Source organism: Colossoma macropomum, unplaced genomic scaffold (genome assembly GCF_904425465.1).
Source record: "Colossoma macropomum unplaced genomic scaffold, Colossoma_macropomum, whole genome shotgun sequence".
In the NCBI taxonomy this organism is placed as follows: Eukaryota; Metazoa; Chordata; class Actinopteri; order Characiformes; family Serrasalmidae; genus Colossoma; species Colossoma macropomum.
In genome coordinates, this window is record NW_023494810.1 from 1,482,768 (window position 1) to 1,507,829 (window position 25,062).

General features: G+C 39.1%; 1 protein-coding gene across 2 annotated transcripts in view; it reads right to left on the reverse strand.

Annotated features, from left to right (window-relative positions):
- Positions 1 to 25,062, reverse strand: part of igsf21a (immunoglobin superfamily, member 21a) — a 470,124-nt gene that overhangs the window by 153,202 nt on the left and 291,860 nt on the right. For both annotated transcript variants that reach the window (XM_036559644.1, XM_036559643.1), the window contains exon 4: positions 12,040 to 12,158. In XM_036559644.1, coding sequence (XP_036415537.1) covers positions 12,040 to 12,158 — 119 coding nt within the window. The remainder of the gene's footprint in view (positions 1 to 12,039; positions 12,159 to 25,062) is intronic.

Below are 25,062 nucleotides of genomic sequence, written 5' to 3' on the forward strand. Positions count from 1 at the left end.
TGGTGTTACAGGCCCCTGGCCAATCAGTTCTGGACAATGAACTCTGGTGTTAAGGGCCCCTGATCATTTATCTCTAGAGTTATGGGTCCCTGGCCAGTCAGTGCTGGCATTACAAATGTCCATGGTTCATGCCTTAATGGGTGCAAATTATATGTAAATTGTAAAAGCAGCAGGACATAGTCCCAGTTATAGATAGCTTATTACATATAGTTGTATAATACTATATTAACAGCTAATAAAAATAATATAATAAGCTCTGGTATGATCAGCCCCTGGCAATTCAACTCTGGTGTTATGGGCCCCTGGCCAATCAGCTTTGGTGTTACAGGCCCCTGGCCAATCAGTTCGGGACAATGAAGTCTGGTGTTAAAGGCCCCTGATCATTTATCTCTAGAGTTATGGGCTCCTGGCCAGTCAGCGCTGGTGTTACAGGCCAGTGGCAAATCGGCACTGGTGTTACAGGCCTCCAGCCAATCAGCTCTGGTATTGTTGGCCTCTGACCAATCCACTCTGTTATGGGCTCATGGCCAATCAGCTCTGCTGTTACTGGCCTGTGGCTGATCTGGTCTGGTGTTATTGGCCCATGGTCAGTAACAATGTCTCGGTCTGTGCATGCGCAGCAATTGGAGACATTTCAGTCCAGGCTGCTTTACTTTGTCTTCTATGCCACCTCAAACTTGTCTGTTTATTAGTCAAATTACTCTGGGGTGTTGTTGGCGAATTTACCAGCATGTTGTTTTTGTTGTTGTTGGGTTTTGCAACAGCTCAATAGGTAAACAGAAAGTGCAGAATTGGACTTGAGAGAAGAAGCCTTTGAATTTATTGAGCAGTTTTACCACCAATTTCCACCCCACAGCTGAAACAAATCCTCACCTTGCTCATCTAAATTGTAAAATACATTAGCATCTTCAATATTGATTTGTCTGTGGTCGACCACAATACACAAACGGGCCTTGTGGAAAGTTGGAGTTCAAGGCAAAGGCATCTGGAAGTTCAGGATCAGGGTGAAGGAGAGAAGCAAAGGCGGAAAAGAAGTCGACTAATTCGGCCTTCAAAAAGTGAATAATTGAATAATTGGCAGGAATTCATTTAAATGATAATTCTTATTTATGAAGCCCTTTAAAAAATTAAAACATTCTCGGTACACGGCTTCCTATTAATTAACTTTTTCACTCATTTTCATTCTCTCGCTCACTACATCCCCGCCCCCCCACCACATTTCCCACACCATCTCTTCCTCTCTACCCGGTGAACTTGGCACACTAATAGGTTATGAATAATTCTGTTTCAGCTTAGATGGCAATTAGCCACAATGCTAGAGGCCATTCTTCATCCTCAGTATGGGAGTGGGGATTTAAGAGCCAGCTGAGCACAACCGCACAGTCCCATGGCTTTAACACACACACACACACACACACACACACATGCTTTCCTCGCACCTCCTGAATGATTAGAGGATAGATTGAGAGGACGCACATTCATTGATAAAGTGCAGTCTATTAGCATCAATGAAAAATACACTCCCTCTACCAACATTATTCATTCATGTAGGGGTTTCTGTTCATTTGCCTCTACAGAAAGAGGAAATTACATGCAATCCCAACATCTCAACCATTTATTTCGCGTTATTTTTCTTTATTAGATTGCAGTATCCAGTTGAGTCTAAATTATTACTTATCTTTATTTCTTCCAGTGGAGCACCATTAAGACTCTCAGTGTCCACAGTAAACAAACAAACACAATTAGTAAACTGTCAAAAACCTTAACCGAGTCTATGGAAGTCTCTTCATGCTAGACACCTACCTTACATCCATGTATGTAATAGTAACATACACTTACTAATGTACATTTACTTATATTTACATTTGATTTACTGTTAATATTTCACTGGCCAGTCAACTGTGGCATTATGGACACTTAGAAACTCTGCTCTGGTGTTACGGGCCTGTGGCCAATTATCTTTTGTGTTATGGGACCCTGGCCAATCAGCTTTGGTGTCACTGACCCATGGCCAACAAGAATCTAGCAGTCTGTGGTCTGTATGCAGTACCAATTTCAGTCCAGGCTGCACATTTACATACATTTAATTGTATAATTAACATTGACACTTTATTTTGCTAGAATGGAGGCACTTTTTTTAATCCTGGAGGCACTGAGTGACTGGGAATCCTACCTGACAGGCACAACTGGCCATGACTAAACTGGGTTGAACATTATGCAAAAAATCAAATAAACAAAACTGTGTATGATAGTAACTTTTCATCAGTCTTAAATTATAATAAAACATCTTCTTGTCTATGTAAAAACATACAAAGTTGTGTGGAAAATTTGGGTGACCCTGGTCAAATTACATGTTTAGCAAAAACAAGTTACACACCATCCTGTAAAAAAAAAGAAAAAGAAATCATTTTTGCTGCCTTGAAATTTTGCATTTACTGAGCTTCTAATAGTTAAAAGAACAGCAATCTGTGTCGTAGAATTTGGAGTTCAATTACAGGATGAAGGCATTTAAGTGACAGGCTGAAAGAATCTTCATGCAGTTTCACGCAGTGGGCAGCTAACTTCTTGCTACTGGTAACTAGCTTGATAAATAAAAGTTTATAGTAAGACCTTCTATGATTCTTGTTTCCACAGTGCTTTATTAATGCATTTATATGACATGCATAATACCTTATAATGCCTGGTATAACTCCTTATAATATCTATTCATAAGAACACTATAAACATGAATGTTAGCTCAATTAACTCGACATTTTAAGACAGGCTGCTTACTGACTTTTTTACTTTAGAAAACTAATTTAGTAAATTACTGATTTAGTAAGTAAATTACTAATTTAGTAAATTATTAAATTAAAATTTAATAAGCTGGAAAAAAATGTTGCAGGGGCAAAAGTTCTGGCACATTTTTAGATTGTATGTTTATATCAAACTCAGCAAATAAATAGAAATTGTGCACTAATATTTGAAAAAAAAAAGCCATATTTAAGCGTGTCACTTGTAGAGGATGGTTTAACTCATTACCACTTAGAAAATCAACAAAACTTGTCATTTGGCCAGGGGTGCACAAACTTTTTGAACATGGCTGTTTTAGAATCTACACTTGCACAGTTTCTCCACTCGTTTCAATGAGCAACAAGTGAGGAACTGAACAAAATGTAAGAAGAGATGTTTCTCAAAAGAAAAGCTGCAGCTCCCGGAAATCGTTAATAGTACAATCAGAAAGAAGATTAGTTTCCATTATTGATCTCACTGTTCGGAAACGGTGGTGCGTAAAAATGAGGAAGGACATGTTCTTGATGCTGAAAATACGTTTTCCTGAACATGGTCTATTGCCTTAGAGAAGAGAGAACTGAGTCATTTCAATAGCAAATACATATTTTAGAAATATACACCACCCAGTACCTTTTTCAATTCATGCTACTATGAAAGCCATAATGATGAGTATGAAGCTCAGTATAAAAATAAGGTGATGATAGTTTGATGCGTTAATGAGCGCTAACTAAATTTATAGCACAGTAAAGAACCATTAGCTTAAAATTACAACATACAGTCTTTAGCAGAGAACACAATATCATTCATTTGCAAATAACCTTGAGCTGCAGCCCTGCAGCAATGCTGACAAGACAGGCTACGATATATTATTAATACATCTTCAGCTGTCGTTTGAGAGTTATAATCAAGGTTTACAGTAATTGCTATCAGATCAAATTCTCATGGCCAGAAAACGAAGCAGTTACAGATACAGAAATAGCTCCACGTCCACCTTTACTGCTTTTTAGAGAGCTATAAATATTGCTGCCATTTAAGCAGACAGCATAGGTTTAATTACGATAAAAATACATGGTTTGGTTACAAGGATGCAAAGAAACATCACTGATTTTACAGCTGTTTCAGCAAACATTTCAGTTCAGCACTCTCAGACCTTTAAAATCAATTATGGTAACTAATGAACACTATTATATTATAACAATGGGAAGTGGATGATTCGAGAGAATTATTGAACAAACAAACAATGAACAAAAAGGGGCAGGTAATGACTTAGCTGTCTACAAATAATGTAGATATTGACAAACAGGGTTTCTTTAACCAGATATTCAGAGAAAGAAGCAAACTACGCTCTCTTTATCAGGCAGCTGAGCGACATATAATGACTTTCTTTGTTGCTTAAAATAAAGGAGGTTTACTAGAGTTTCATAAAGCTTTTTCAGAAGCATGAATTTCCTGAGCGAAGTATTATTTGTGCCCACATTCATTACACTAGCACTGATTCTACAGGACTCTGTAAAACTGTATTTTTTCCTGTGTAATACTGGTTGGTTTTTGTTCTTTTTGCCGTGAACATAGTTTTGATAAATTTTCTTACTATTGTTTTAACAAAGGGCAGCACGGTGGTGCAGTGGGTAGTGTTGTCGCCTCACAGCGAGAATGGCCTGGGTTCGATTCCCGGCCGGGCGACCAGGGTCATTTCTGTGTGGAGTTTGCCTGTTCTCCCCGTGTCTGCGTGGGTTTCCTCCGGGTACTCCAGTTTCTTCCCACGGTCCAAAGACATGCAGTCAGGCTGATTGGACATGCTGAATTGCCCCTAGGTGTGAATGTGTCTGTCTGTCTGTCTGCCCTGCGATGGACTGGCGACCTGTCCAGGGTGTATCCTGCCTTCCGCCCAATGACAGCTGGGATAGGCTCCAGCACCCCACCACGACCCAGAAGGATAAGCGGTTTAGATGATGTATGTATGTTTAGTTTCCATTATTGATCTCACTGTTCGGAAACAGTGGTGCGTTAAAAAAAGGAAGAACATTTTCTTGGTGCTGAAAATCCTTTTTTTTTTGAGCATGGGCTACAGCCTTAGAGAAGAGAGAACATTTACTGGTTCAATTACTATTCAAACAGACACCATAGGCTTGAAGAATCCAAACATCATTTTAGAGGTACTTCAGCTAATATTTCAGTTTAGCACTCTCAGACCTTTAATTTGCTTAAAATCAATCACGGTAACTAATGAACACAGTATTATACAATAACAACGGGAACTGGATGATTCGAGAGAATTATTAAACAAACAAACAATGAAAAAAAGGCAGGGGCAGGTAATGAATTCATCTACAAATAATGTACATTAGCACTGATTTTACAACACTCTACAAAAACTATATATGTATTTTTTCTAATACTGGTTGGTTTATGTTCGTGTTGCAGTGAACATTACTGTTTTGATAAGTCTTCTTATCTTTTATTAGACTTATTTTATTAGAGTTAACATGTTCTTTTTTCACTGCTATCTTTCATTTTAGTGATTTCCTATTAAGTGAAACAAGTACAAGTGTTTTTTTCCCAGCTAAAAACTCTAATATTACTAACTGCAGGTTTAGCTTCTAATTGCCCAGACAGATAACTAGTTAACTACAAAAGTAGAAATCCAGAGCACAGGGACTTTTTTTTCATTGCACAAGGCATTAAACCCTTTAAAGCCAATAGTTAGGAATACAGACTCTCCTACATCTGACTATGGCCAGTGGATCTGGTAGGGTTTATTGCTCAACAAGGACAAGAAGTGACTACTTTTACATGATGAAGCCATTAAATTGACATGAATGAATGAATGTTAATATTACATAAAAGATGTGTCCATGCTGTTTCAGGCAACTGCTTGTTACTGGTATACTGGCAAAATATTAAAAGTGTGTTTACTAATGAAATTAGATTGTGTTATATGCCGTGTATAATACCTTAAAATGCCTGGGATAATGCATTATATCTGCTCATAAGAATACTGTAAACATGAACATTGTAATGCACTATAACAGGGTTCTGGTATATTTTCTGAATAGCAGGCAGATCCATCACAACAGTTCTTACCAAATTAGCTCAAATGAACAGCTCTCTGTGACACACACATTTTATTCTATTTTATTTTTTATTTAAACAACTTTTCTATGTAGTGTGAATTTGATAGTTATTTATTTTAGAGAACTAGAAAGTAAACAGATATTATAATGCATTTATGAAGTCATATGCTCTTCCTTTATAAAGCGTTATGCATGTAGATGGGAAGTGTTACCAATTTTATTTCCCATTTTTTGAATGTCTTTTTCCAATATTTTAACTATGGAAAATAATGCAGTCTCACAAGTCCTACTTCTCACTGTGGCCAGTAGATCTGTTGAGTTTTGTCACTCAATATGGCTAAGAAGCGACCATCAAACAGGACGTGGCTATTATAATTATCGAATACGTAACCTATTTGAATGTGATTTACTCATAAGTTTCAGATTCACCAGGTCAGTAAGGTTCATCTTCTATAATTTGAATGGCTTTTTTTGGAACATTATATTATTGAATAGAAATGCAGTCTCAAGTCTTATTTATGACTATAATAAGTAGATCTGGTGGGTTTGTTGCTCAATGTAGACAAGAAGTGACTACATAAACAAGATGAAGCCATTTAACTGACATGCTGAATGAACGTTGTTTTTATGGGAACGACTTCATGTAGTGTGCAGGCAAAGGTTTGCTACTGGTAACTAGCATTTAGCTTGATGAACAAAGCTTTATGGTAACTCTTCCTATGGAGGCTGCATTAGCAATGCTTCATTAATGCATTGTATCTCATAATGCCTGGCATAACATTATGATATCTGGTCATAGGAACACTGTAAACATGAATCACAATGTCCCGGTATATTTTCTGTAAAACACTCAGATCCATCGCAATAGCTGTTACCAACTTAGCTAACATGAAGCAGTACTCTGTGACACACACAAGCATTTTTTCATAATATTAGTTTAAAAAACATAATATTTTATATGTAGTGTGAATATGATACTGAAATTATATGTATATAAGTTATATATATATATATATATATATATATATAAGTATATAAAAAAGTTTCAGATTCTCCAGACAGTAACAGTAAATCAGTTATCTCAAAATGACGTTATGCAAAATATTGTTTTTTGCATGAAAGGCTTGTTCACACTTTTTCACGTATTGTTTTAGCGAAAGTTTTGTTGAACTATCGAATTATCGAACAGGAGTCCTACTTCTGACTATGACCAGAGGATCTGGAGAGTTTTTTCCTTTAAAGTGGGTGAGAAGAAACTACGGACGAGATCACTTAGATCATTTAGAATGACCTTTTTTTTGTGTGTGTGTGTGTGTGTGTGTGTATGTGTGTATGTGTGTGTGTATGTGTGTGTGTGTGTGTGTGTGTGTGTGTATGTGTGTGTGTGTGTGTGTGTGTGTGTGTATGTGTGTGTGTGTGTGTGTGTGTGTGTGTGTAAAAGACAACTGCTTGCTACTTGTAACTAGCTAGCATATAGCTAGCATTTAGCTTGAAAGGCAAAAGTTTATTTCCTATTATTTGAATGCTTTTGGACCGAGCCTTCAACATATGTATGATGGAAGACCGATTGAGTGAGGGGGAGAACTCTGAGACGTTAAGCTTGGGTTCTGGGCAGCTTCCACCTGCTGCCTGAATCTAGAGGGCTGAACCCCCTTTTATATCTGTGGTGACACAGGACTGAGGAACAGGCAGGAGATGGGGTGGTGATGGTGGGAATTGCGAAAACTTCGTCTTGGGAAACAGAAGATAGAGATGAGAATTTATAGGACGTTAGATTGGAAGGAGGAGGGATTTCAGACATGGCCTTCCCCCCAAATTCTAGCTATTCCATTAATCCATTTATTGAACACATGACATACCAGGGCAGTAGCTATAAAAGGGCGGTAACAGTAGAGCAGTAGCATCAATAGTCATCCCCTTAACCACTCATTCAGATTGACTGAAACAGTGAAGGCCACTGAAAAAAGGGAAAGAAAAAGGAAAGAAACAGGAGAAGAGTGTCCAGAGGCCACAGAAGCTCATCCTGCTCTCCCTGAAAGTGCGTCATAATGATGTATGTGTGTGTAAGTGTTAGCTTTTTTTCCCCCACAATTCCCTGCAGCACGACACAAACACTGGCATGGGAAGGAAGTTGAAGTGAAGACACCAATAGTCAACACACACACACACATACACACATACACACACACACACACACACACACACCCCTGCTTGTTCAAAAGCTCTTATCACAGCCAGGCAGCCCCCCTAATGGCGTTCTTACTGAGTAAATGTCATTACACACACACACACACACACACACACACACACACACACACACTCACACACACACACACACACACCCTCGTGCTTGCTTCATATTACTAATCACTGCCAGAAGATGAAGCACTTCCACCAGCCATGTGACAGAGAATGGTTGAAAGCCCATGACACAGCGCTTACGCCCAAAAAATATAGCGCTAAAAGTACTAGCTAGCATCATGAACCACCTCCCGTAATGATTTCATTACGTCCATAACAGGCCTCATTTCGCCTCGCCGTCATTTCACTCACCCTCTTTTCAAAAAAAGAATAATAGACTGATCTCTTTCGCTGATGCAGGACATCCAAACGGCCAGACTAATCAGCGTACGCAGCTAATAGAGGAGAATGGAAATAGAAGAAAGACAAAAAACATCAATGCATGGACTGCGGAACATGTTTCTGATGGGCGGGGCCGGACACCACCAGCTAAACTCAATAAGCCGTTTTAATCGGTTCTATAATAAAGAAGCAGAGGTCAAGTCATTTTTCTTTATTACAGGACGACCCTGTAGGCCTGTAAGTTATGCTAAGCATCTCTACTTGTCAATGCTTTTACAGTGTCCTAAGTCCTGAGTGTTAAAGGGGAATTCATTAGTTTTTCAGGGTTTCTGCATAATTAAATGGTTAGGATGTAAACAAAGAGTGTTTTGATCTGAAATGCTTAGTTCTAGAGAATTTTACAGAGTCAGAGTTGTTCACAGTGGTGGAACTAAACATCTGAAGCATTTATCACCTCTATAGTATAATAGTACAATATATTACACTGTGTAGTGCAATAGTGGCGTATATTAATGTGCATATTGTGTATATTTGTATACATTTAGAGTCTAATGTGGACGTATATTTTTTCTTTCTTATTTTTTTATATTAAAGTTCTACAAGGGGGGTACACAGCTATGATTTTCACTCACTTTCGCACCTGTGTAAATGTGACGTGACAATAAAGGTGATTTGATTTGAATTGATTTGATTAAAAACTACCTCACAGATTTGTGGTAACAATACATGCTTAGAGACAACTTGTTAAAGCCAAACTAGCCAAGCTATCATCAGCTAACAGAACTGTTTTCCCTTATAATAAGTCATGTTTATTTTTACTGCATGTTTGCACACACAACACTCATCTACATGCCTTATTGGAGTTTATTTGGAGTAAATTTGGTAACACTTTCTATGAATGTCGCATTTGTAAGCATCTATAAACACATTTACAACGTTATAATGTATTCATAAGGCATTATAAACGTGGTTATAAATATTTATAAAAATTACACTGAATTACACTTTATAGCCATGTTTATTATACATTATGAATTGTTAATATAATGCATTATAAATAGTGTTAATAACATGTTATACTGTCAGTGCCAATGAAGTCAGTCCCAGCTTGGAGAGCGTAAAGTAAAGACAAATACCAAGCTAACGGTGGTGAACATTACCTTTCCCACATTGGGTAAAACACTGATGGCAGCTCTAGTTTAAACGCTGACATTTGAAGCCTGTAATGTGCTTTACTGTGAATGTTTTAGTGTTTCAGTAAATCCTTCAGTAAATACTTCAACTTGAAGCCTCACTCTTAACACTGGAGGAGGCTTTAGTACAGTACGCTTCACTTTACTTAGAGCGGACAAATACCACTTATGAGCTCTTATAACTTGTTATGATCAGTACTTATAATGTATTATGTTAACAATTCATAATGCATAATAAACATGGCTATAACGTATAATGCATTCTTATAAATATTTATAGCCATGTTAATAATGTCTTATGAATGCATTATAACACGTTATGAATGTGTTTATAGATGCTTACAAAGGTGACATTCATAGAAAGTGTTACCGTAAATTTTTATAGCCATGCTCACAACATGGCTGATGGCTTGTTGTCCATCAAACAATGTTGACGGGCACACCATCGCCCACTACTTTGAGCTCCACCTTCACAAGGCAATGGACTTGTTTAGAAACCTCTTGCACAGATTGATCCTGAGCCTAAATATTCTTATGGTTGTCTCTAGACATTCCCAATATGAAATCATGTCTAGCCCAGCCAGACCACCTCGCAGAAAGCTATCACATAAATTGGTTACAAAAACACGTCCCGATGCCTGATATGTTCTGAATGTTTTGGCCCGAAAGAAAACACTTTCCAGATTATATATATATCCATATAAAAACTCGAAAATGTGTAGCTTCACTGGTTGTTTTGCATAGTAAATAAAATGGCTATATTTGCATAAACATCATGACGGCTGGTTCCTGTCACCACCACTGTAAAGAAATCCGAGTTGGTAAGTTTCTCTACAACTAAACATTTCACATCAAAACACCCTGAATGACTCTGTTTACTTCACAACTGAAGCATGTAGGAATTCCCTTTTAACTGGTTTGGTATGAGGTACAAACTTTAAAGTACACTCTTAAAAAAGATGGTTCTCCAAAGGTTTAGTAAAGCCAAACATTCTATATAGAACCATGAACACTGTGAGAACTATTTGCATGCTTAAAGAGTTCTTTGCATGATGAAATGGTTCTACAGATTGATGGAGAGTGAGTTGTCTTTGAAATGGGTTCTATATAGCACCAAAAAGAGTTTTTCTGTTCTTACGAGCTTGACATTGTAACAATAGCAGAACCCTTTTTTTGGTGCTATTCAAAAAGGTTCTATATAGTACCATATATCGCACATTCTCCATCAGTCGGAAATGTTTGTTGTTTGTTGTTTGAGTGCTCACGGTTCAGTATGGAACCATTGTCTTTACTAAAGAACCCTTGAAGAACCATCTTTTTTTTTAAGAGTTTACTGAGTTGTCATTTTGGGTAACATAATGGTGAATTACACTGAAAGGCCAAACAGATCTGTGCATTAACTGGGTAAGTAAGTGGTGCGATTTTCAAAGTCTTGGGCCAAAATCATAGTAAGTAACAGGTGTAGCTGATCACCAGTACATGTTGTGTTTTGGATGCTGGTATGCTTGTCAATGCACATGATCATGCGGGATGACCAGCATAAACCAGCTCCTCTTTTTAGCCGGGCAGAAGATCTAACTAAATTGTACTAAAATTCCAAACAGGTTCTAGCTTTTATGCAGATATTTAAGTAAATTGGGAAATTCTTCCGTATCAGGTAGTTATGTGGCGGTTCTTTGCTCAGTATCATGTAAAAAAAATATTTTTAGGCCCCTAAAGAACATTCTAATGGACAGTTCTTTGCAAAAATAGTTTTTGCAAATTATATGTATGAATATGAAGAACCTCCACATAATGTAAAGAAAATTTAATTGACATAAAATCTTTATGTCAAGGTTCTTAGAACCTATAAAAGGTATATCCCTATTATTAAACATCACTCTTCAGGGGTTCTTTGAGTGACGCCATAAAAAAACCCTTTGTTTTAGCTTTTTTAAAAGACTGTTTTCCTCACCATTTTTGTTTACTTTTACCAAATTTTCTCTCCATTTTAGTCACAGCCAATTCCAACCACTAGCTAGTTCCCATTCTTTCACGACATTAGCCAGCTGGAAGGGTGAAGGCTAACACATGCCTCCTCTGAGGCTTATTAAGTCAGTCACCACATCATTTCTAACTGTCACTAAAGCAACATGCTTGGAGGAGAACACTGAGTATGAATACAGTGATGTTAGCTAACAGACACCCATGTTGGCCACCAACTGGGTGATAAACAGGGCCTGTTTATGTTGAGCATCTCTTTATTCATTAAACAGAACAGATAGGATAATTAATTCATGCTAATAATATATGTGGAATAGATATGGATTTTATAAAATGCCAAAAGTTCTTTGGCCCATTATTAACAAAAAATAAATCAAAAATATTCCGCAGTCCATGAATCAGCGCAGAGCTTTAAGTACTAGATATGTACTTACACATGACTGTGAGAAAGACATTCCCTGATGCCAACACCACCTTCTCCCGGGTGGCCCGGTCGTAGATGCCCACGTGGCACTCATAAGGCCCATTATCTGAGATCCGCACCTCAGGGAGCCTAGAAACACAGAAGCAATCAGGAGAGAAATCAAACACCCTTCAGCCTTCTTCAGCACTAATGCTTCAGTCTTTGATCTGCTAATATCCATTCTTAATTGGTCAGAGTCTGAGTATTGATCAGTCTGAGCCCAGCTGCAACAAGAAACCTTCACCTCCTGTGATACTGTATCTCAAAAGACAATGGTCATAAACAATGTGACGGCTATATTCTTTATTTACATGACAACTTGACTCAGTTGAAGATAAAAACCTGGTTTCTGATTTCTCCGGGTCCAGCGAGGATTTCTCAATTCAATTCTATTTTATTTGTGTGGCACATTCTGCAACAGACATTGTCCCAGAGCAGCTGTTCAGAATATATGACTTGTTCTGTGCTCACTGAACCACTGAAATGTATACTTGGGAAAGTCCATAGTGCATTTCTGAAATATCTCACCAGATGAACTGTGGTTGATGGAAATAACCCGACTGGGCAAGCATGGGTGCTTTGTGTGCTAATATGAACATTTCCCATAAAAATTGGACAATAACGCTGCAATAACACTATATTTCAGTTCAGTTCTGTTTTATGGGTGTGGAGTTTTCTACTACAGTCATTTCCCAAAGCAGCTTTCCGGAAATGAAGGTACAGCCTCCCTAATGAGCACAACCGAGGGAGACAGAAGCTCCTTAAGGAGGAAGAACCAAGACTCAAAATGGGACTCCTCAGGGCCGCACCTGATAGTATCCAAGGATCCAAGTAGGACAAGTTTACAAGGATGGTTAAACACAGGCACTGGGATCTTACAGAGGAAAATTGGGAAATAAACCAATGACAGATGGGAAAGTCTGTCAAACATCTGGAGGAGTAACTGAAGGAGGAACTGAGTGTGACACATACAGGATAGCAGATAAAGAACGCGGTGGATTCATACTGGAGCATGGAAGGTATAATAACATGGTGGGACACTTCTATATATATCTTCTATATATAAATGATGGTAGACTCAGGATGGTATATCATCACTGTTGGAACAAAAACTTCATATTTCAGAAATGGTAAGTTTAGAGGAAAAGGAAAAAAAAAAAAGATTTCTTCCAAGTAATTTGAACCATTTCTATGGGCCTATTCATCATAGAATTTAACACAAAACAAAAGGTAAAAAAAAGTAAAAACATGACAAAAAACAGAAATAATAAAATGGGGAATTGATATAATACATAATCGATATAACCCATAACACATAAACACAACCTCTGCAGCCAACTATTTAAAATAAAAAGAAATGATTTATACAAACGTTAAAGCACAGTTACTTCGTATTTGATTAACTTACATCCGCGAAAATGCTATTTGTAGCCACCTAGGAGTCTTTCTAGTTATAGCGGAATGATGCGCCACCACATATGTATCAACTAAGCCTTCCTGCTGGTTCTTTGCTGTCATAGGGGGGTTTTACTTTGCATTTCTGGCCAGCAAATGAGCCGTTCTATCTGAGGTTTTCCTCTGTCTTCCAGATCTTGTCTAGAAGGGTGTCTGACATTTGCACATGCCACAGCTACCGTTCTAATTTACTTTTCTTCCAACCGTTGAAGTTGATCAAATATAAAGTATGTATGATCATTTGCAGAACAAAAATGTTTATTTATTAAAATAGTTTGCTGTAGAGATTGAAGGAGGACCACAGGATAGCACAGGAAATAGTGGACACATCCAAGATGGCAGATATAGAAGATGCCGGACTCATCCAGCATGGTAGATACAGATGATGGTGGACATGTACAGAAGATGGTATATGATGGACTCATACAGGATGGTAGATACAGATGATGGTGAACACACGTTTTTGTCAATATCTGCAAAATGATCACTAATTAAGTGCCAATAATTAGCAGTTTTTTTGGTTTTAGCATTACCAGGATTCCAACTTGCGTTCTCCCGATTATAGGGCAGATTAGGGCAATTTTGACAAACATTTGCCACTGTGGAGCCCCGAAATGCTCCCTATTTAAAATATGACAGCAACCCTAGCTGAACTGGTGAATTTGAACAATAAACAGCATCATGGTTAATAATTACTAGAGATAATTATAATGCATTATACCATTTTTTCTTTTATGATACCAACACTGATACTGGCTGGCACAGATACTAAGCTACTAAGCTGTAAAATAAGCTATATTTAATGGAAGCACTTTATTTAAGATGAACATCTGAAAATAACCAGTCATCCTCAAATTTCAGGCTGGATTAGGTTCATTCGATTTTCCCTCCAATGTCCGATCCAGCATTTTCTGCTGATATCGACTTGATACCAGTAGACTGCTTCGGATAAGTGCTGGATTAGTTAGCCACCTAAAATTAGTATCGGTCCCAAAATTTTCATATCAGTCAGGGTCCAGAATAAAGGCAGTATTATAACTTCCAGACACAAGTGAAACAGGTTGAAGCTCACACAGGGGTTGCCAGAGAACTGGCTCATTACAAATCATGACAGAAGTTGGAGAGGGATGTGACAGTTGCTCATTATGAAAACATCTGGACACAACACAGCCATCTCCGAATGCCCTGATGCCCCTGCTGTACCCCGTACATTCCTGTCCAGCACTGAGACTTCAGCCACATTTCAAAGGCCCATCTCTGAAGTCCACTTACGACATGCGTGATTTTATATAATTCACTTTTACTTGGTTATTTCCCAACTTCACTTTATCTTTCTGGATTGAACAGGGTGTTATTATTACTGTGATATATTTAAGTGACCTCTGCTCTGAATGGCTGACCCCTTCACTTGTAGGCACACTACATTCAAAAAGCCAGTGTTAAGTACAGACATAAAGGGCTCACGAACACTGGGAAAGATGAAAGCCAGCCACTCCTTTCTGTTTGGAAGGCCATAATGATCTGTTTGCTTCCTGACAGCCAGAAACAGCACAACATTTAACTTTTAAATCTTGCGTTCTGACGTTATGGGCACGCTTGTCCTGAAACCATCACAGTGTATCCAGCAAAAAAGGCAGCATGGAGCTTCTTTTACACAGTGAAAGGAAATACAGTAGCACACTGAAAGCTCCAGTTCCACATGCTGTTCCTTCTTACTATGACAAACATGGACATGCTGGGAGCAGGTCTTAGTGTGTTATACTGGGCAGCGTAACTGCTGTAGGCTGAGCGGATGGTGCCATGTAAATGTGTTCATGGTTGTGACATCATGCATTCATAACACTCTGTTTTTGCAGCTTAGTTTGCTTATATAGAACGTATATGGATTATTCTCCATTTGCAGTGCGAAACCATGTCACAAAGGCTGCAGGGCTTAAAAAGATGCTTAAAATTTGAGTCACAGCTCCAAAAGTCAGTATGTACATTTACACAGTTCACCTTAGATGAAATAACTCTTTTCCCTTATGATTTCTCTGATTTTTTTCTTTTTTAATAATCCTTTTTCATAGTCACTTTGCATCTGTAAAAAGAGATCATCACAAAAACAATTTCAACATTTGAGAACCGTTTTTTATATAAATCTACATTTTTAAGAGGTTTAACTGAGGAATTTGTATAAAACAGAATCATGTTATCTTTTTATGTCATTAACTTTATACTACATTTAAAAAATATGTATTTTATTCAAAAATCCATTTGTCACAGAGATTTTGTTCACTGGTGTTATCAGAACTCTTATTCTACATTTTAACACAGTATTTTCAGCTCTGTTAAACTGCGTCTTTGGGTCGAGGCTCATCAGAGAGGCAGCAGCTCAAGGCATTAGAAGGCGAGTCACACTCGCTCACTTTATTTCATTAATTCATTAATAATTTTGTTTATCAGGCAGCTCATAACTTCTATGTGTCACCAGTGTTATGTGCTTTAATGGCTGGGTAATTAAAATTTTGTCAAAATAATAAATATAATTTTTTTACTGATTTTAAATAGTTCACAAGGTCACCTGACAACCAATGAGTCAGCCAGTTTACAAAATCCTCAGTTTTAACCAGAATGTCAGTGGAGTCACCGTCACTGGTGTTACACCATATTCATACAACACCAGTGACTGTAAAATATGTTTGGAATTCAGCTCTCCTTTCTGCATATATGATAATAGGAGATGTTAATGGACATATTAAGATTATTTAGTTTTGGAATAAAAAGAAAGATTTTTAAAAATGTATCCACCTGAATTCCCACTCCACATGTTTGTGAATGGTATGGTTTTGAAATTTGCTACTGCAGAAGGTTAAAATTCACAGTTATTTATTTTTGCACCATCCAGTTCCACTTATAGACAGTTTCCTTTTATTACCTATTTGTTATTTTTTATTTTTTAATTTGCTTTTTTGCTCTGATGTGCCAGGCTTTAAGCATCTCTATCCTACTTTACCGCAAATGACTGTAGACTGACATTATTTCCTGTTGTTTTCATTCATTTTTCTAAAATAATTGTGTTTATTCTTCCTTTTTGAAAAATGTCTGATGAACACCTATAAACGACTAGGTGGCTTGTACAGTCATCATGGTACTGACTTTGCTAGCCAAGGCAGACTTTGTGGTGGGAATGCACAGAATGGTTCAGGACAGTGGGAAAGGGTAACCCTGGGAACCAGTGGGATAAAGCTGCACGCCAGCAAAAACGAAAAATGCATCTGTTTGCCTGTTGTGTAAACATGCATATTTGCCTACTGCAGTGTCACAATATTATTTAAAGCAGTGTTTTTTCAGTTTAAAGACAAGATCTTCTGGTGACGTATCATGAAGGTGGGAGGAATAACTGCATCTTCTTTTGGGGATAAAACACATTTTTCCCACAAGCTGACAAATCCAGATCAGCTAATGTTGAATATTAGCCTCTTCATCAGTGACTACGACTATTAGGATTTCTTCATCACCATCACAGGATTCCCAATGTCTGCATGATGTATTTGCGTAATGCATGCTGGGTACTACAGTGAGATAACGTTGAAGAAAATGAGGCAACACTTCATTTGGATAGTCCACAACATGATAAACAACATATTAAAAGCTACTTTAAGGCCATAATGCACATTTAATCAATTCTGAGTGAGTAATAATTATTGATTATATTGCCCTGTTTGTAATTGGCGGCACGGTGGTGCAGTGGGTAGCGCTGTCGCCTCGCAGCAAGAATGGCCTGGGTTCGATTCCCAGCTGGGTGACCAGGGTCGTTTCTGTGTGGAGTTTGCATGTTCTCCCCGTGTCTGCGTGGGTTTCCTCCGGGTACTCCGGTTTCCTCCCACAGTCCAAAAACACGCAGTCAGGCTGATTGGACATGCTAAAATTGCCCCTAGGTGTGAATGTGTATGTCTGCCTGTCTGCCCTGCGATGGACTGGCGACCTGTCCAGGGTGTATCCGGCCTTCCGCCCAATGACAGCTGGGATAGGCTCCAGCACCCCACCACGACCCAGAAGGATAAGCGGTTTAGATGATGTATGTTTGTAATTGTCATGGTGGAAAAGCAACGCTTGAGCTCTCACAGTTAGGATTGGCTCAGACCAGCTCTGGCTCTGCCTGCTCATTAACACACTCACCTGCAGTTAGTTTAAACACTACCACTTTGGTTTGCGTTTGCAGTTTACAAAGTTTTGCCGCTGAGTTTCTAAGCTGGTCTCTGTTTTCATAGTTCTTTGTTTCTTGTATTTTGACCCTGCTCTGCTTTGTGGATTTTGGGTTATAGATGTCCCTTATTTCTGCCTGCCTGTGATTGACCTCTGCCTGTGGCTACGGCGATGAGTATTGGAAACCCGCTGCTCAGCATATGTATCCTGTCTAGGCCTCTTATCCATTACAGAAAATAAATTAATGGATGCTTTTTTGTTCCAACTAAACTTGCTAAAGTCACTCATTAAAACGACCTTCACAATCTTGTAACTGAAATCGAGGCCTTCTTAAACCTCTTCTTAAATCTCTGTAAATGTTCATACTTGTTCCCTCTATTTCAACAATGTTTTGGAAGTACTGTAACCAAGCACGGTCTTAAGCCAAGGTTACACTGCAGGACTCTTACCCTGATTTTAGCCCCGATTCTCAGTCTGGCTGAGCTGAGCTGGTCGGCTCTAGTCTGCAGATTTTTGGGTCAGTCAGAGTCGACAGTTGGAGAGAGAGTCGAGTCGTGTTTGAGGGGTGCAGACTTAGATTTACTGCCTCCAGTTTGCGTTTCAGAGCAGTCAGAATTAATCAAACACGTTAGCTTTTTTAACCCGACTGTGAGCGTAATCTAGTGTAGATTAGGTCAATGACTCAATCTGAACGGATTCCTGCAACAGCCAATGAAAACAGAGAGCACAAAAGGAGAAAATACAGCAAGTAAACAAAGAAAAATGGTGGAAAGTCTCTCACGTGTGGAGTGAAGCTTTTTAAAAAGTTAAGTTTAAGGCAGAGTTGAGTTTATGTGGATAGATTTGGTGGTCAGCCAGGTCTTGCACAGTTGCACAATCTAGTGTAAACTGGTCAACGACTCAATCTGAACGAGTCCTGCTACAGCCAATGAAAACAGAGAGCACAAAAGGAGAAAATACAGCAACTAAACAAAGAAAAATGAGTTTATGTACATTTAAAACTCTAAAAAATACCAACTGATCACATTTTTAAACTAATGATTCTGACTTAAACATGTTTACCTCCACGATTGTTTATCTGCGTCTCCTAGTAACAGGAGAACTTGGGAGTTTGCGCGAGTGACCCCTAATCGTTTAGTGTGGATCCCAAATATTTCAGTCACCCAAAAAATTCTGCAGAAACCAGTCTGATAGTGTGAGACGCCCAGTCTGTTATAATCTGTTAATCTGAAGTGTACTTAAGGCTTTACTAATAAAGCCAGCCAGTAAGTACTCTCTACTTTTATTACAGCTTCACTTCTCTTTTCAAGTGGCTCGTTTTCAGTTTTTCAAAGACATTTATATGGATATTTTTCCAAAGTTCAGTCTTAGAAGTCGGTTGCATTTCCTGCTTCTAATGATCCAAGTAATCCCCAACACATTCAGTGATGCTGAGATCTGGACTCCGGGGTGGTCAGTCCATTCCATTGAGAACAACAGCAGTTTCTTTGAGACCCATAGCGCTGGGTCGTCTCCTTACAGTGGAAGGCTGGACAGAAACACCTGTGGATGTTTTCAGATCTGAATCAAGAGTGGAGCTCGATTTCCTCCTCGCTACCAAAGATGAAAGCTTTATGTACTGTTTATCTGATTGGGACAGTTTTGGTGGTCAGCCAGGTCTTGCACAGTTGTTACGAGTCTTATTTCCTCTACATTTTGGAAACTCCAGTTTTGGAAACTCCTACTTTTGCTTGTCGTACTTCATCTAATCTTCTCAGAATATATATAGATCTCCTGAAAAATGACTTAATGGCAACTTTCACTGGAAAAGAAAATGTAAATAAATAATAGGTCGTCCCTGACTTTTGCACAGTACTATAGAGAGTGTCAGTGGAGATCATTCTTTTAGGAAAACAGTCTTTTCCGCTAATTTGGCAGAAGGTCCTTCACTCCCTCCATCCATGGGACAATCTGCCAGTGTCGACATACACTCAGCGCTAAACTGTCACTGGGTCAGCGCCCCTCCTGTCACTGGGGTGGAACCCTCAAGGCTCCATCTCAGTACCTTCAGTCAGGGAACATAACTGAACCATAATCCACTGAAATGATATGTTCTAAGCTGTACTGACTCCACACACCCCGTCTCGTCTCCACGCTTTTATTTTACTGTTCTGTTTAAAACATTCGGTTATGAAAAGGTACAAATACGAACTTTTCACCTGGAGAAACTTATTTAAGGTTCACAATCAGACCTTAAAACCACTGTTGGAGCTTTGAGGGAACATTTACACTGTTTGTACCTCGATGGACGAAAAATGTACCTGAACAGAACCTTTATTTCTGACAGTGTAGAGAGGCACTCATCTGACACTCTATCCTCCGTTTTTGTCCTCCGTGCCCACCACCCTCCCTTCTCTTCCTCTGTTTTGTTTTCCTTGTCGGAGGAGCCTTCCTCCAGTCTGATTTGACGGGACTCGCTTTGCGTTCGGCGGCGTTCGACAAAAGTCCTGCTGCTTTTAACCTTTTAAACAAGCAGAAAACAGCTCGATTGACGAGGCTCATTCATATTGAATGAGGCCGGTGCGCTCTCTCTCTCTCTCTCTTTCTCCCTCTCTCTCTCTCACTGCGCTGCTTTCATGCTGAAAACCCCCTGTTGCTTTCCCCTCCGCAACACACACACACACAAACACACACACACACACCCAGACATCGCACTGCATCTTTAGCTAACTCACTTTTGCCTGATGCTGAGCAGCTCTGTCAGGCCTAATTGCGGTGTATTACGCTGCCGCCACAGTGGCAACAATGCGGGGAATAGAAATAGATCCACTCTGGGGTTTCACTGTGCAGATGCCTACAATTTCAGCCTCTGCTAATGATAGTTTGTTTTTTTTTCCCGCTCTCTCCGTCGTTCGCGGGGCTGTTTGACACGCGGTGATTATGATGGTTTGATGAGGGCCTTGGCACTCGCGGGCGGTTTCGCTGGCATTGCCCTCGTGTTGCTCTCAAAGAGCGTCTTGGCTCTTCTCTCGCTCTCTGGTTGAGTCGCTCCACTTCGTTCATGTGAATCCAGTCCAGCATGTTGTTTTTATCTCTCTCCCTTTCTCTCTCTCTCACTCTCTCGCTCTCTCTTTCTCTTTTTTCTCTCTCCCTCGCTCCCCATCCGTTACTTTATATGGTCTTTCTCCTTTCCCTGCGTTTGTTGGTTTCTCTCTCTCTTGCTTCCTTCGTCTCTCTCTTGTTCCATTTTCTCTCCCTCCCTATATTTTATACAGTCTCTCTCTTTTTTATCCATCTCTTTCCTCTCATTTGTTCTTTGTTTCTCTCTATTTCTTTCTTCTCTTTCTGTTCCGTCTCTTTTTCTTAACCCCCCATATTCTATTTTATAAGGTCTCTCTTCTTTCTTCTTTTGTTGATTTCTCTCTCACTTTGCTTCTCGTTATCTTTTTTTCTTTCCCTCACTCTCTCTCTCTTTTTTTTATCTCACTCTTTTATTTTATATGGTGTCTCTCTCTTCAACGTCTATTCGTTGGTTTCTCTTTCTTTCTTTTTCTTTTTTCTCTTTCCTCCTCCTTCACTGTCATATGATCTCTCTCCTTTCTTTCCATTTGGACGTTTCTCTTTTCTTCTTTCTCGTTCCTTTTTCTTATCTCTCTTTCTTTCTCTTCTCCTCTATTTCACATGGTCTCTCTCCTGTCTCTCTGTTTGTTGGGTCCTCTCTTCTCTTTTCTTCTCTTCTCTTCTCTTCTCCTTTCTTGTCTTTTTTCTTCTTTCCTCCTCTCATCTTTACTTCTCTCCTCCTCCTTTCTCTCCTCTTCTCTTCTTTTATTTTCTCTTCTCCTCTCTTCTCTTCTTTTTTCTCATCTCTTCTCTCCTCTTCTCTTCTTTCTCTCTATGCTTTCTTTTTCTCCCATTCTTTATTCTCTCTCTCTCTCTCTCTCTCTCTCTCTCTCTCTGTTTGTTGGTTTCTTTCTTTCTTTCATTCTTTTTCTCTCTCTTTCTTTGACTTCTGTCTCTATCTACATCTCTCTCTTTTCTGATGCTTGTTGTTTTTCCTCTCTATCCATCCTTCTTTCTCTCTATCTATCTTTATTACCAAATCTTTATTACCATCATCAAAATAACCAAAATTAACCTTGAGATTCTAAATTTTGAGGAAGAACAGACTGGTCTACAAACCGATTTCTCTTTTTCTTTCTCTCTCCTCTTTTCCTCTATGTTTCTTGGCCTCACTCCTTCCTCTCTGTTTGTCAGTTTCACTTTCCCTCTAATTCATCTGGCCTCTCTCTCTCTTTCTTTCCTTCTTCTTCTTCTTCTTCTCTCTCTCTTTCACTCTCTCTGGCTTTGATCTCTCCTTTTTTCTCGGTCTATTTCCTCTCTCTATATTTGTCGACTGTACATTTTTTTATGAGTACCTTACTCACTTTCTTTCCTTCCTTTCTTTCATTCCCTCTCCCAGCTCTCTCTCTCCATCATGCCTTCTTCCTCTCTCTTTTTCTCTTTTTTCTCTCTCTTTCTTTCTTTCTCTTTCTCTCTGTACTTTGTCACACACGCTCATAAATCTGTTAAAACTAAAGCAGATTTGCAAAACGGTTCCATTTTTCACAGCAACTCTAGACCCCCCTGTTGCTATAAAACATAAACGGATAGTTAATCAGACAGTAATAAAAGAGCCATTAGCACTAAATCATACTAGAGCAAAGGGGGGTCTACTAGCCATAGTCTCAGCCTCAGGCCCTCCATTTTTATACACATCTGGGGCTTTTTCATCAGTCCGATGGGTAACGTAAAGTAAATTATATGAATGCTCACTAATTGCAAGAAGCATTCAGCTCAGTACACTAACACAACAATGAGCCTTTCTAACCGAAATATAGACACTAGGTTGTCTGCAAAGTTCATGAGGATAAAAATTATCGATCAAGTGTTTTTGAAGCCTGTCTAACCAGTAAACAGGCATTCCAGTTCGTTTTATTCGTGTCTGTTTTTGTTGTAGCATCAGATACAGTGTTAAATGATTGGCCATTTTTCATGTCCACTTCCTGTCAGAGTAGATGGATCTTGGCCATATTGAGCTACGAAATCTTATAGATTTCTCTCAGAAGATATTTGTTCATTTTTAAACACAGATTCCAGCTTTTTCCATAACCTCTCTGTTTCCTGGCTCCATGTAGAACCCATGTGTGAAACACCAGGCCCACAATCCTACCTGGCCCACTAATAGGGGTGCAACGATTATTCGACTTAGTCGACTAAAATCGACAACCAAATTAGTTGGCAACTAATTTGGTAGTTGATTAGTTGGTGACGTCATTACGCGTCTTTCTCGCTCTCACTAGGAACGTTTTGACATTACAGTTTACTGGAGAGTTAATAACAGCGCGATGGCAGCCTCAAGAACAAAATCCTCAAAAGTGTGGAGCTGAACTCAGAGGTTGCCAGATGTGCTATTTGCAAAGCTGATCTTAGCTGGCACAGGAGCACATCCTCCATGCAGGAGCATCTGAAGAGGAAACTCGGCTCACTGGATGAAGATTCATCTCAGTACGATACGCCGCGTCCCAAACCGCATACTAGCTCACTAAATCGTGTGTAAAACTACATTGCACTCATTAGTGCAGTGTGTGAAGTACAGAAGTGTGTGGTTTGGGATGCTGCAATAGTAGCGCTAGTGAGCTAGTTAGCTAATATTGGTGTTAAATTTCGTCCTACTTCATGTTCTGAGCTGAGCTGGAACATTTATATTTTTCTATTTGCTGCTCTCTGTGATCGTTAATGGAGTTGAAACAGAGAAGCAAGTAACTGTTATTCTCAGTGACCCTGTTCACTTTCCAGATAACGCTTACAGTTTTAAACACTGCATCATCGTCTTATCGTCGAGGCCGCTGGTGCGTTCAAATTCGGCGACCACAGGAGAGCATTTCCAAACAGGTTTGTGTTCTCCGTGAACGTTTGGCTCCACTCGCTAACATTGTAAGGACGTAGTTCTCCGTGAACACAGGGCAGCTGGAGAAAGAGTTACTGTTGAAATGAAGTGTTTACACAAAACCGTTCATTTAACTGTTCATAGAGAAGTTTGCCACATTCTCCACTTTCCCCTCCGCTCCATCAGAGCGCGTCTCCTCCGTGGCGGGGAGGGAGTATCCACTCTCAGAGGAGAGCGAGACTCTCACAGGAGCACAGAGAGATGCTGACTTTCCTCTGTTTCAATAAAGACCTGTGATTGTAGAGTTTAGTTTCAGCAGAGTTTAGACAGACAGCAGAGCACAGAGCACAGACTGCACTGTTTACATTTAACGATTAAATTTAGAATCAATTTTTTATCTACTTGATTAAAGGAAAACTGATTAGGTTTTGTTATATTTATTGCTGCTACTTTGCACATCCCTGGTTATAAATTTTGACAGGAAAAATACATTGGAGTTTTATTTTTTATCTTCTGTATTAGCAGGAAAGTTCATTAAACAGAGAATTCTTGAATGTTATTCATCTTTCTTGTCTTCATTGTTAGTTAGCAAATACATAAAACAACCTCAAACTAAATTTAAAAGCTAAAAGCTACATAAAGTTATTTGGTAATGTTGCGATTGATAATCCAAATAATCAATTATTCGTTTCAGTAATCAATCGATTATTCGACTATCAAATTAGTTGTTTGTTGCAGCTCTATCCACTAAAGTGCTTTAATTTTCTATTAATATTAGCCTGTTTTACAGTGCGCTGCACTACAGTCCCCAGCATGCACTGCAACTGCATTGTCCGCTGTGACGCTGTGCCCAAGTCTTAATGAACTTGCAGCAAAGAAAAGATGCCAGGTGTCTGGATCAAGCAGATAGGTAGGTTTAAAAGACAAGTATTCATGTAATATTTGAAGGTCTATTATAAGTATCTGTATTTTTTTGCATATTTTAAATAAACAATGGCCAGTTTGGGTTATAGCACAACTATTTAATTAAAAATTAAATAAAAACATTTCTTCTCTGGCCCACAGATTTGTTGAGATTTTTAAATACGGCCCCTTTAGTGGTTGAGTTTGACACCCCTGATATAGAGCGTGCCTGGCCATCGCCAGCACAGAGGAGACAGCTGCCTGAATATCAACTCAGAGGCTTCTATCCAGTCGAGGCGGTGAGCAGCAGCCTCAGTCAGTATCCACACATCTTTCCTCCAATAACCCCTTCACCATGATTTCTGTTCTAGCTGCTTCTCCTCACTCAGTTTTCTCTTGTGCACGCATTGGCTGCTCCTACGACTCATTATAGAGGTGCTCACAATACAAAATTCATCAGCAAGATCACGCTTGATTGTGTCAGGGTGTGCGCTACAGCAAATCAGGCCTAAAACGTTGCAGTGTGCACTAAACCTTGAGCCA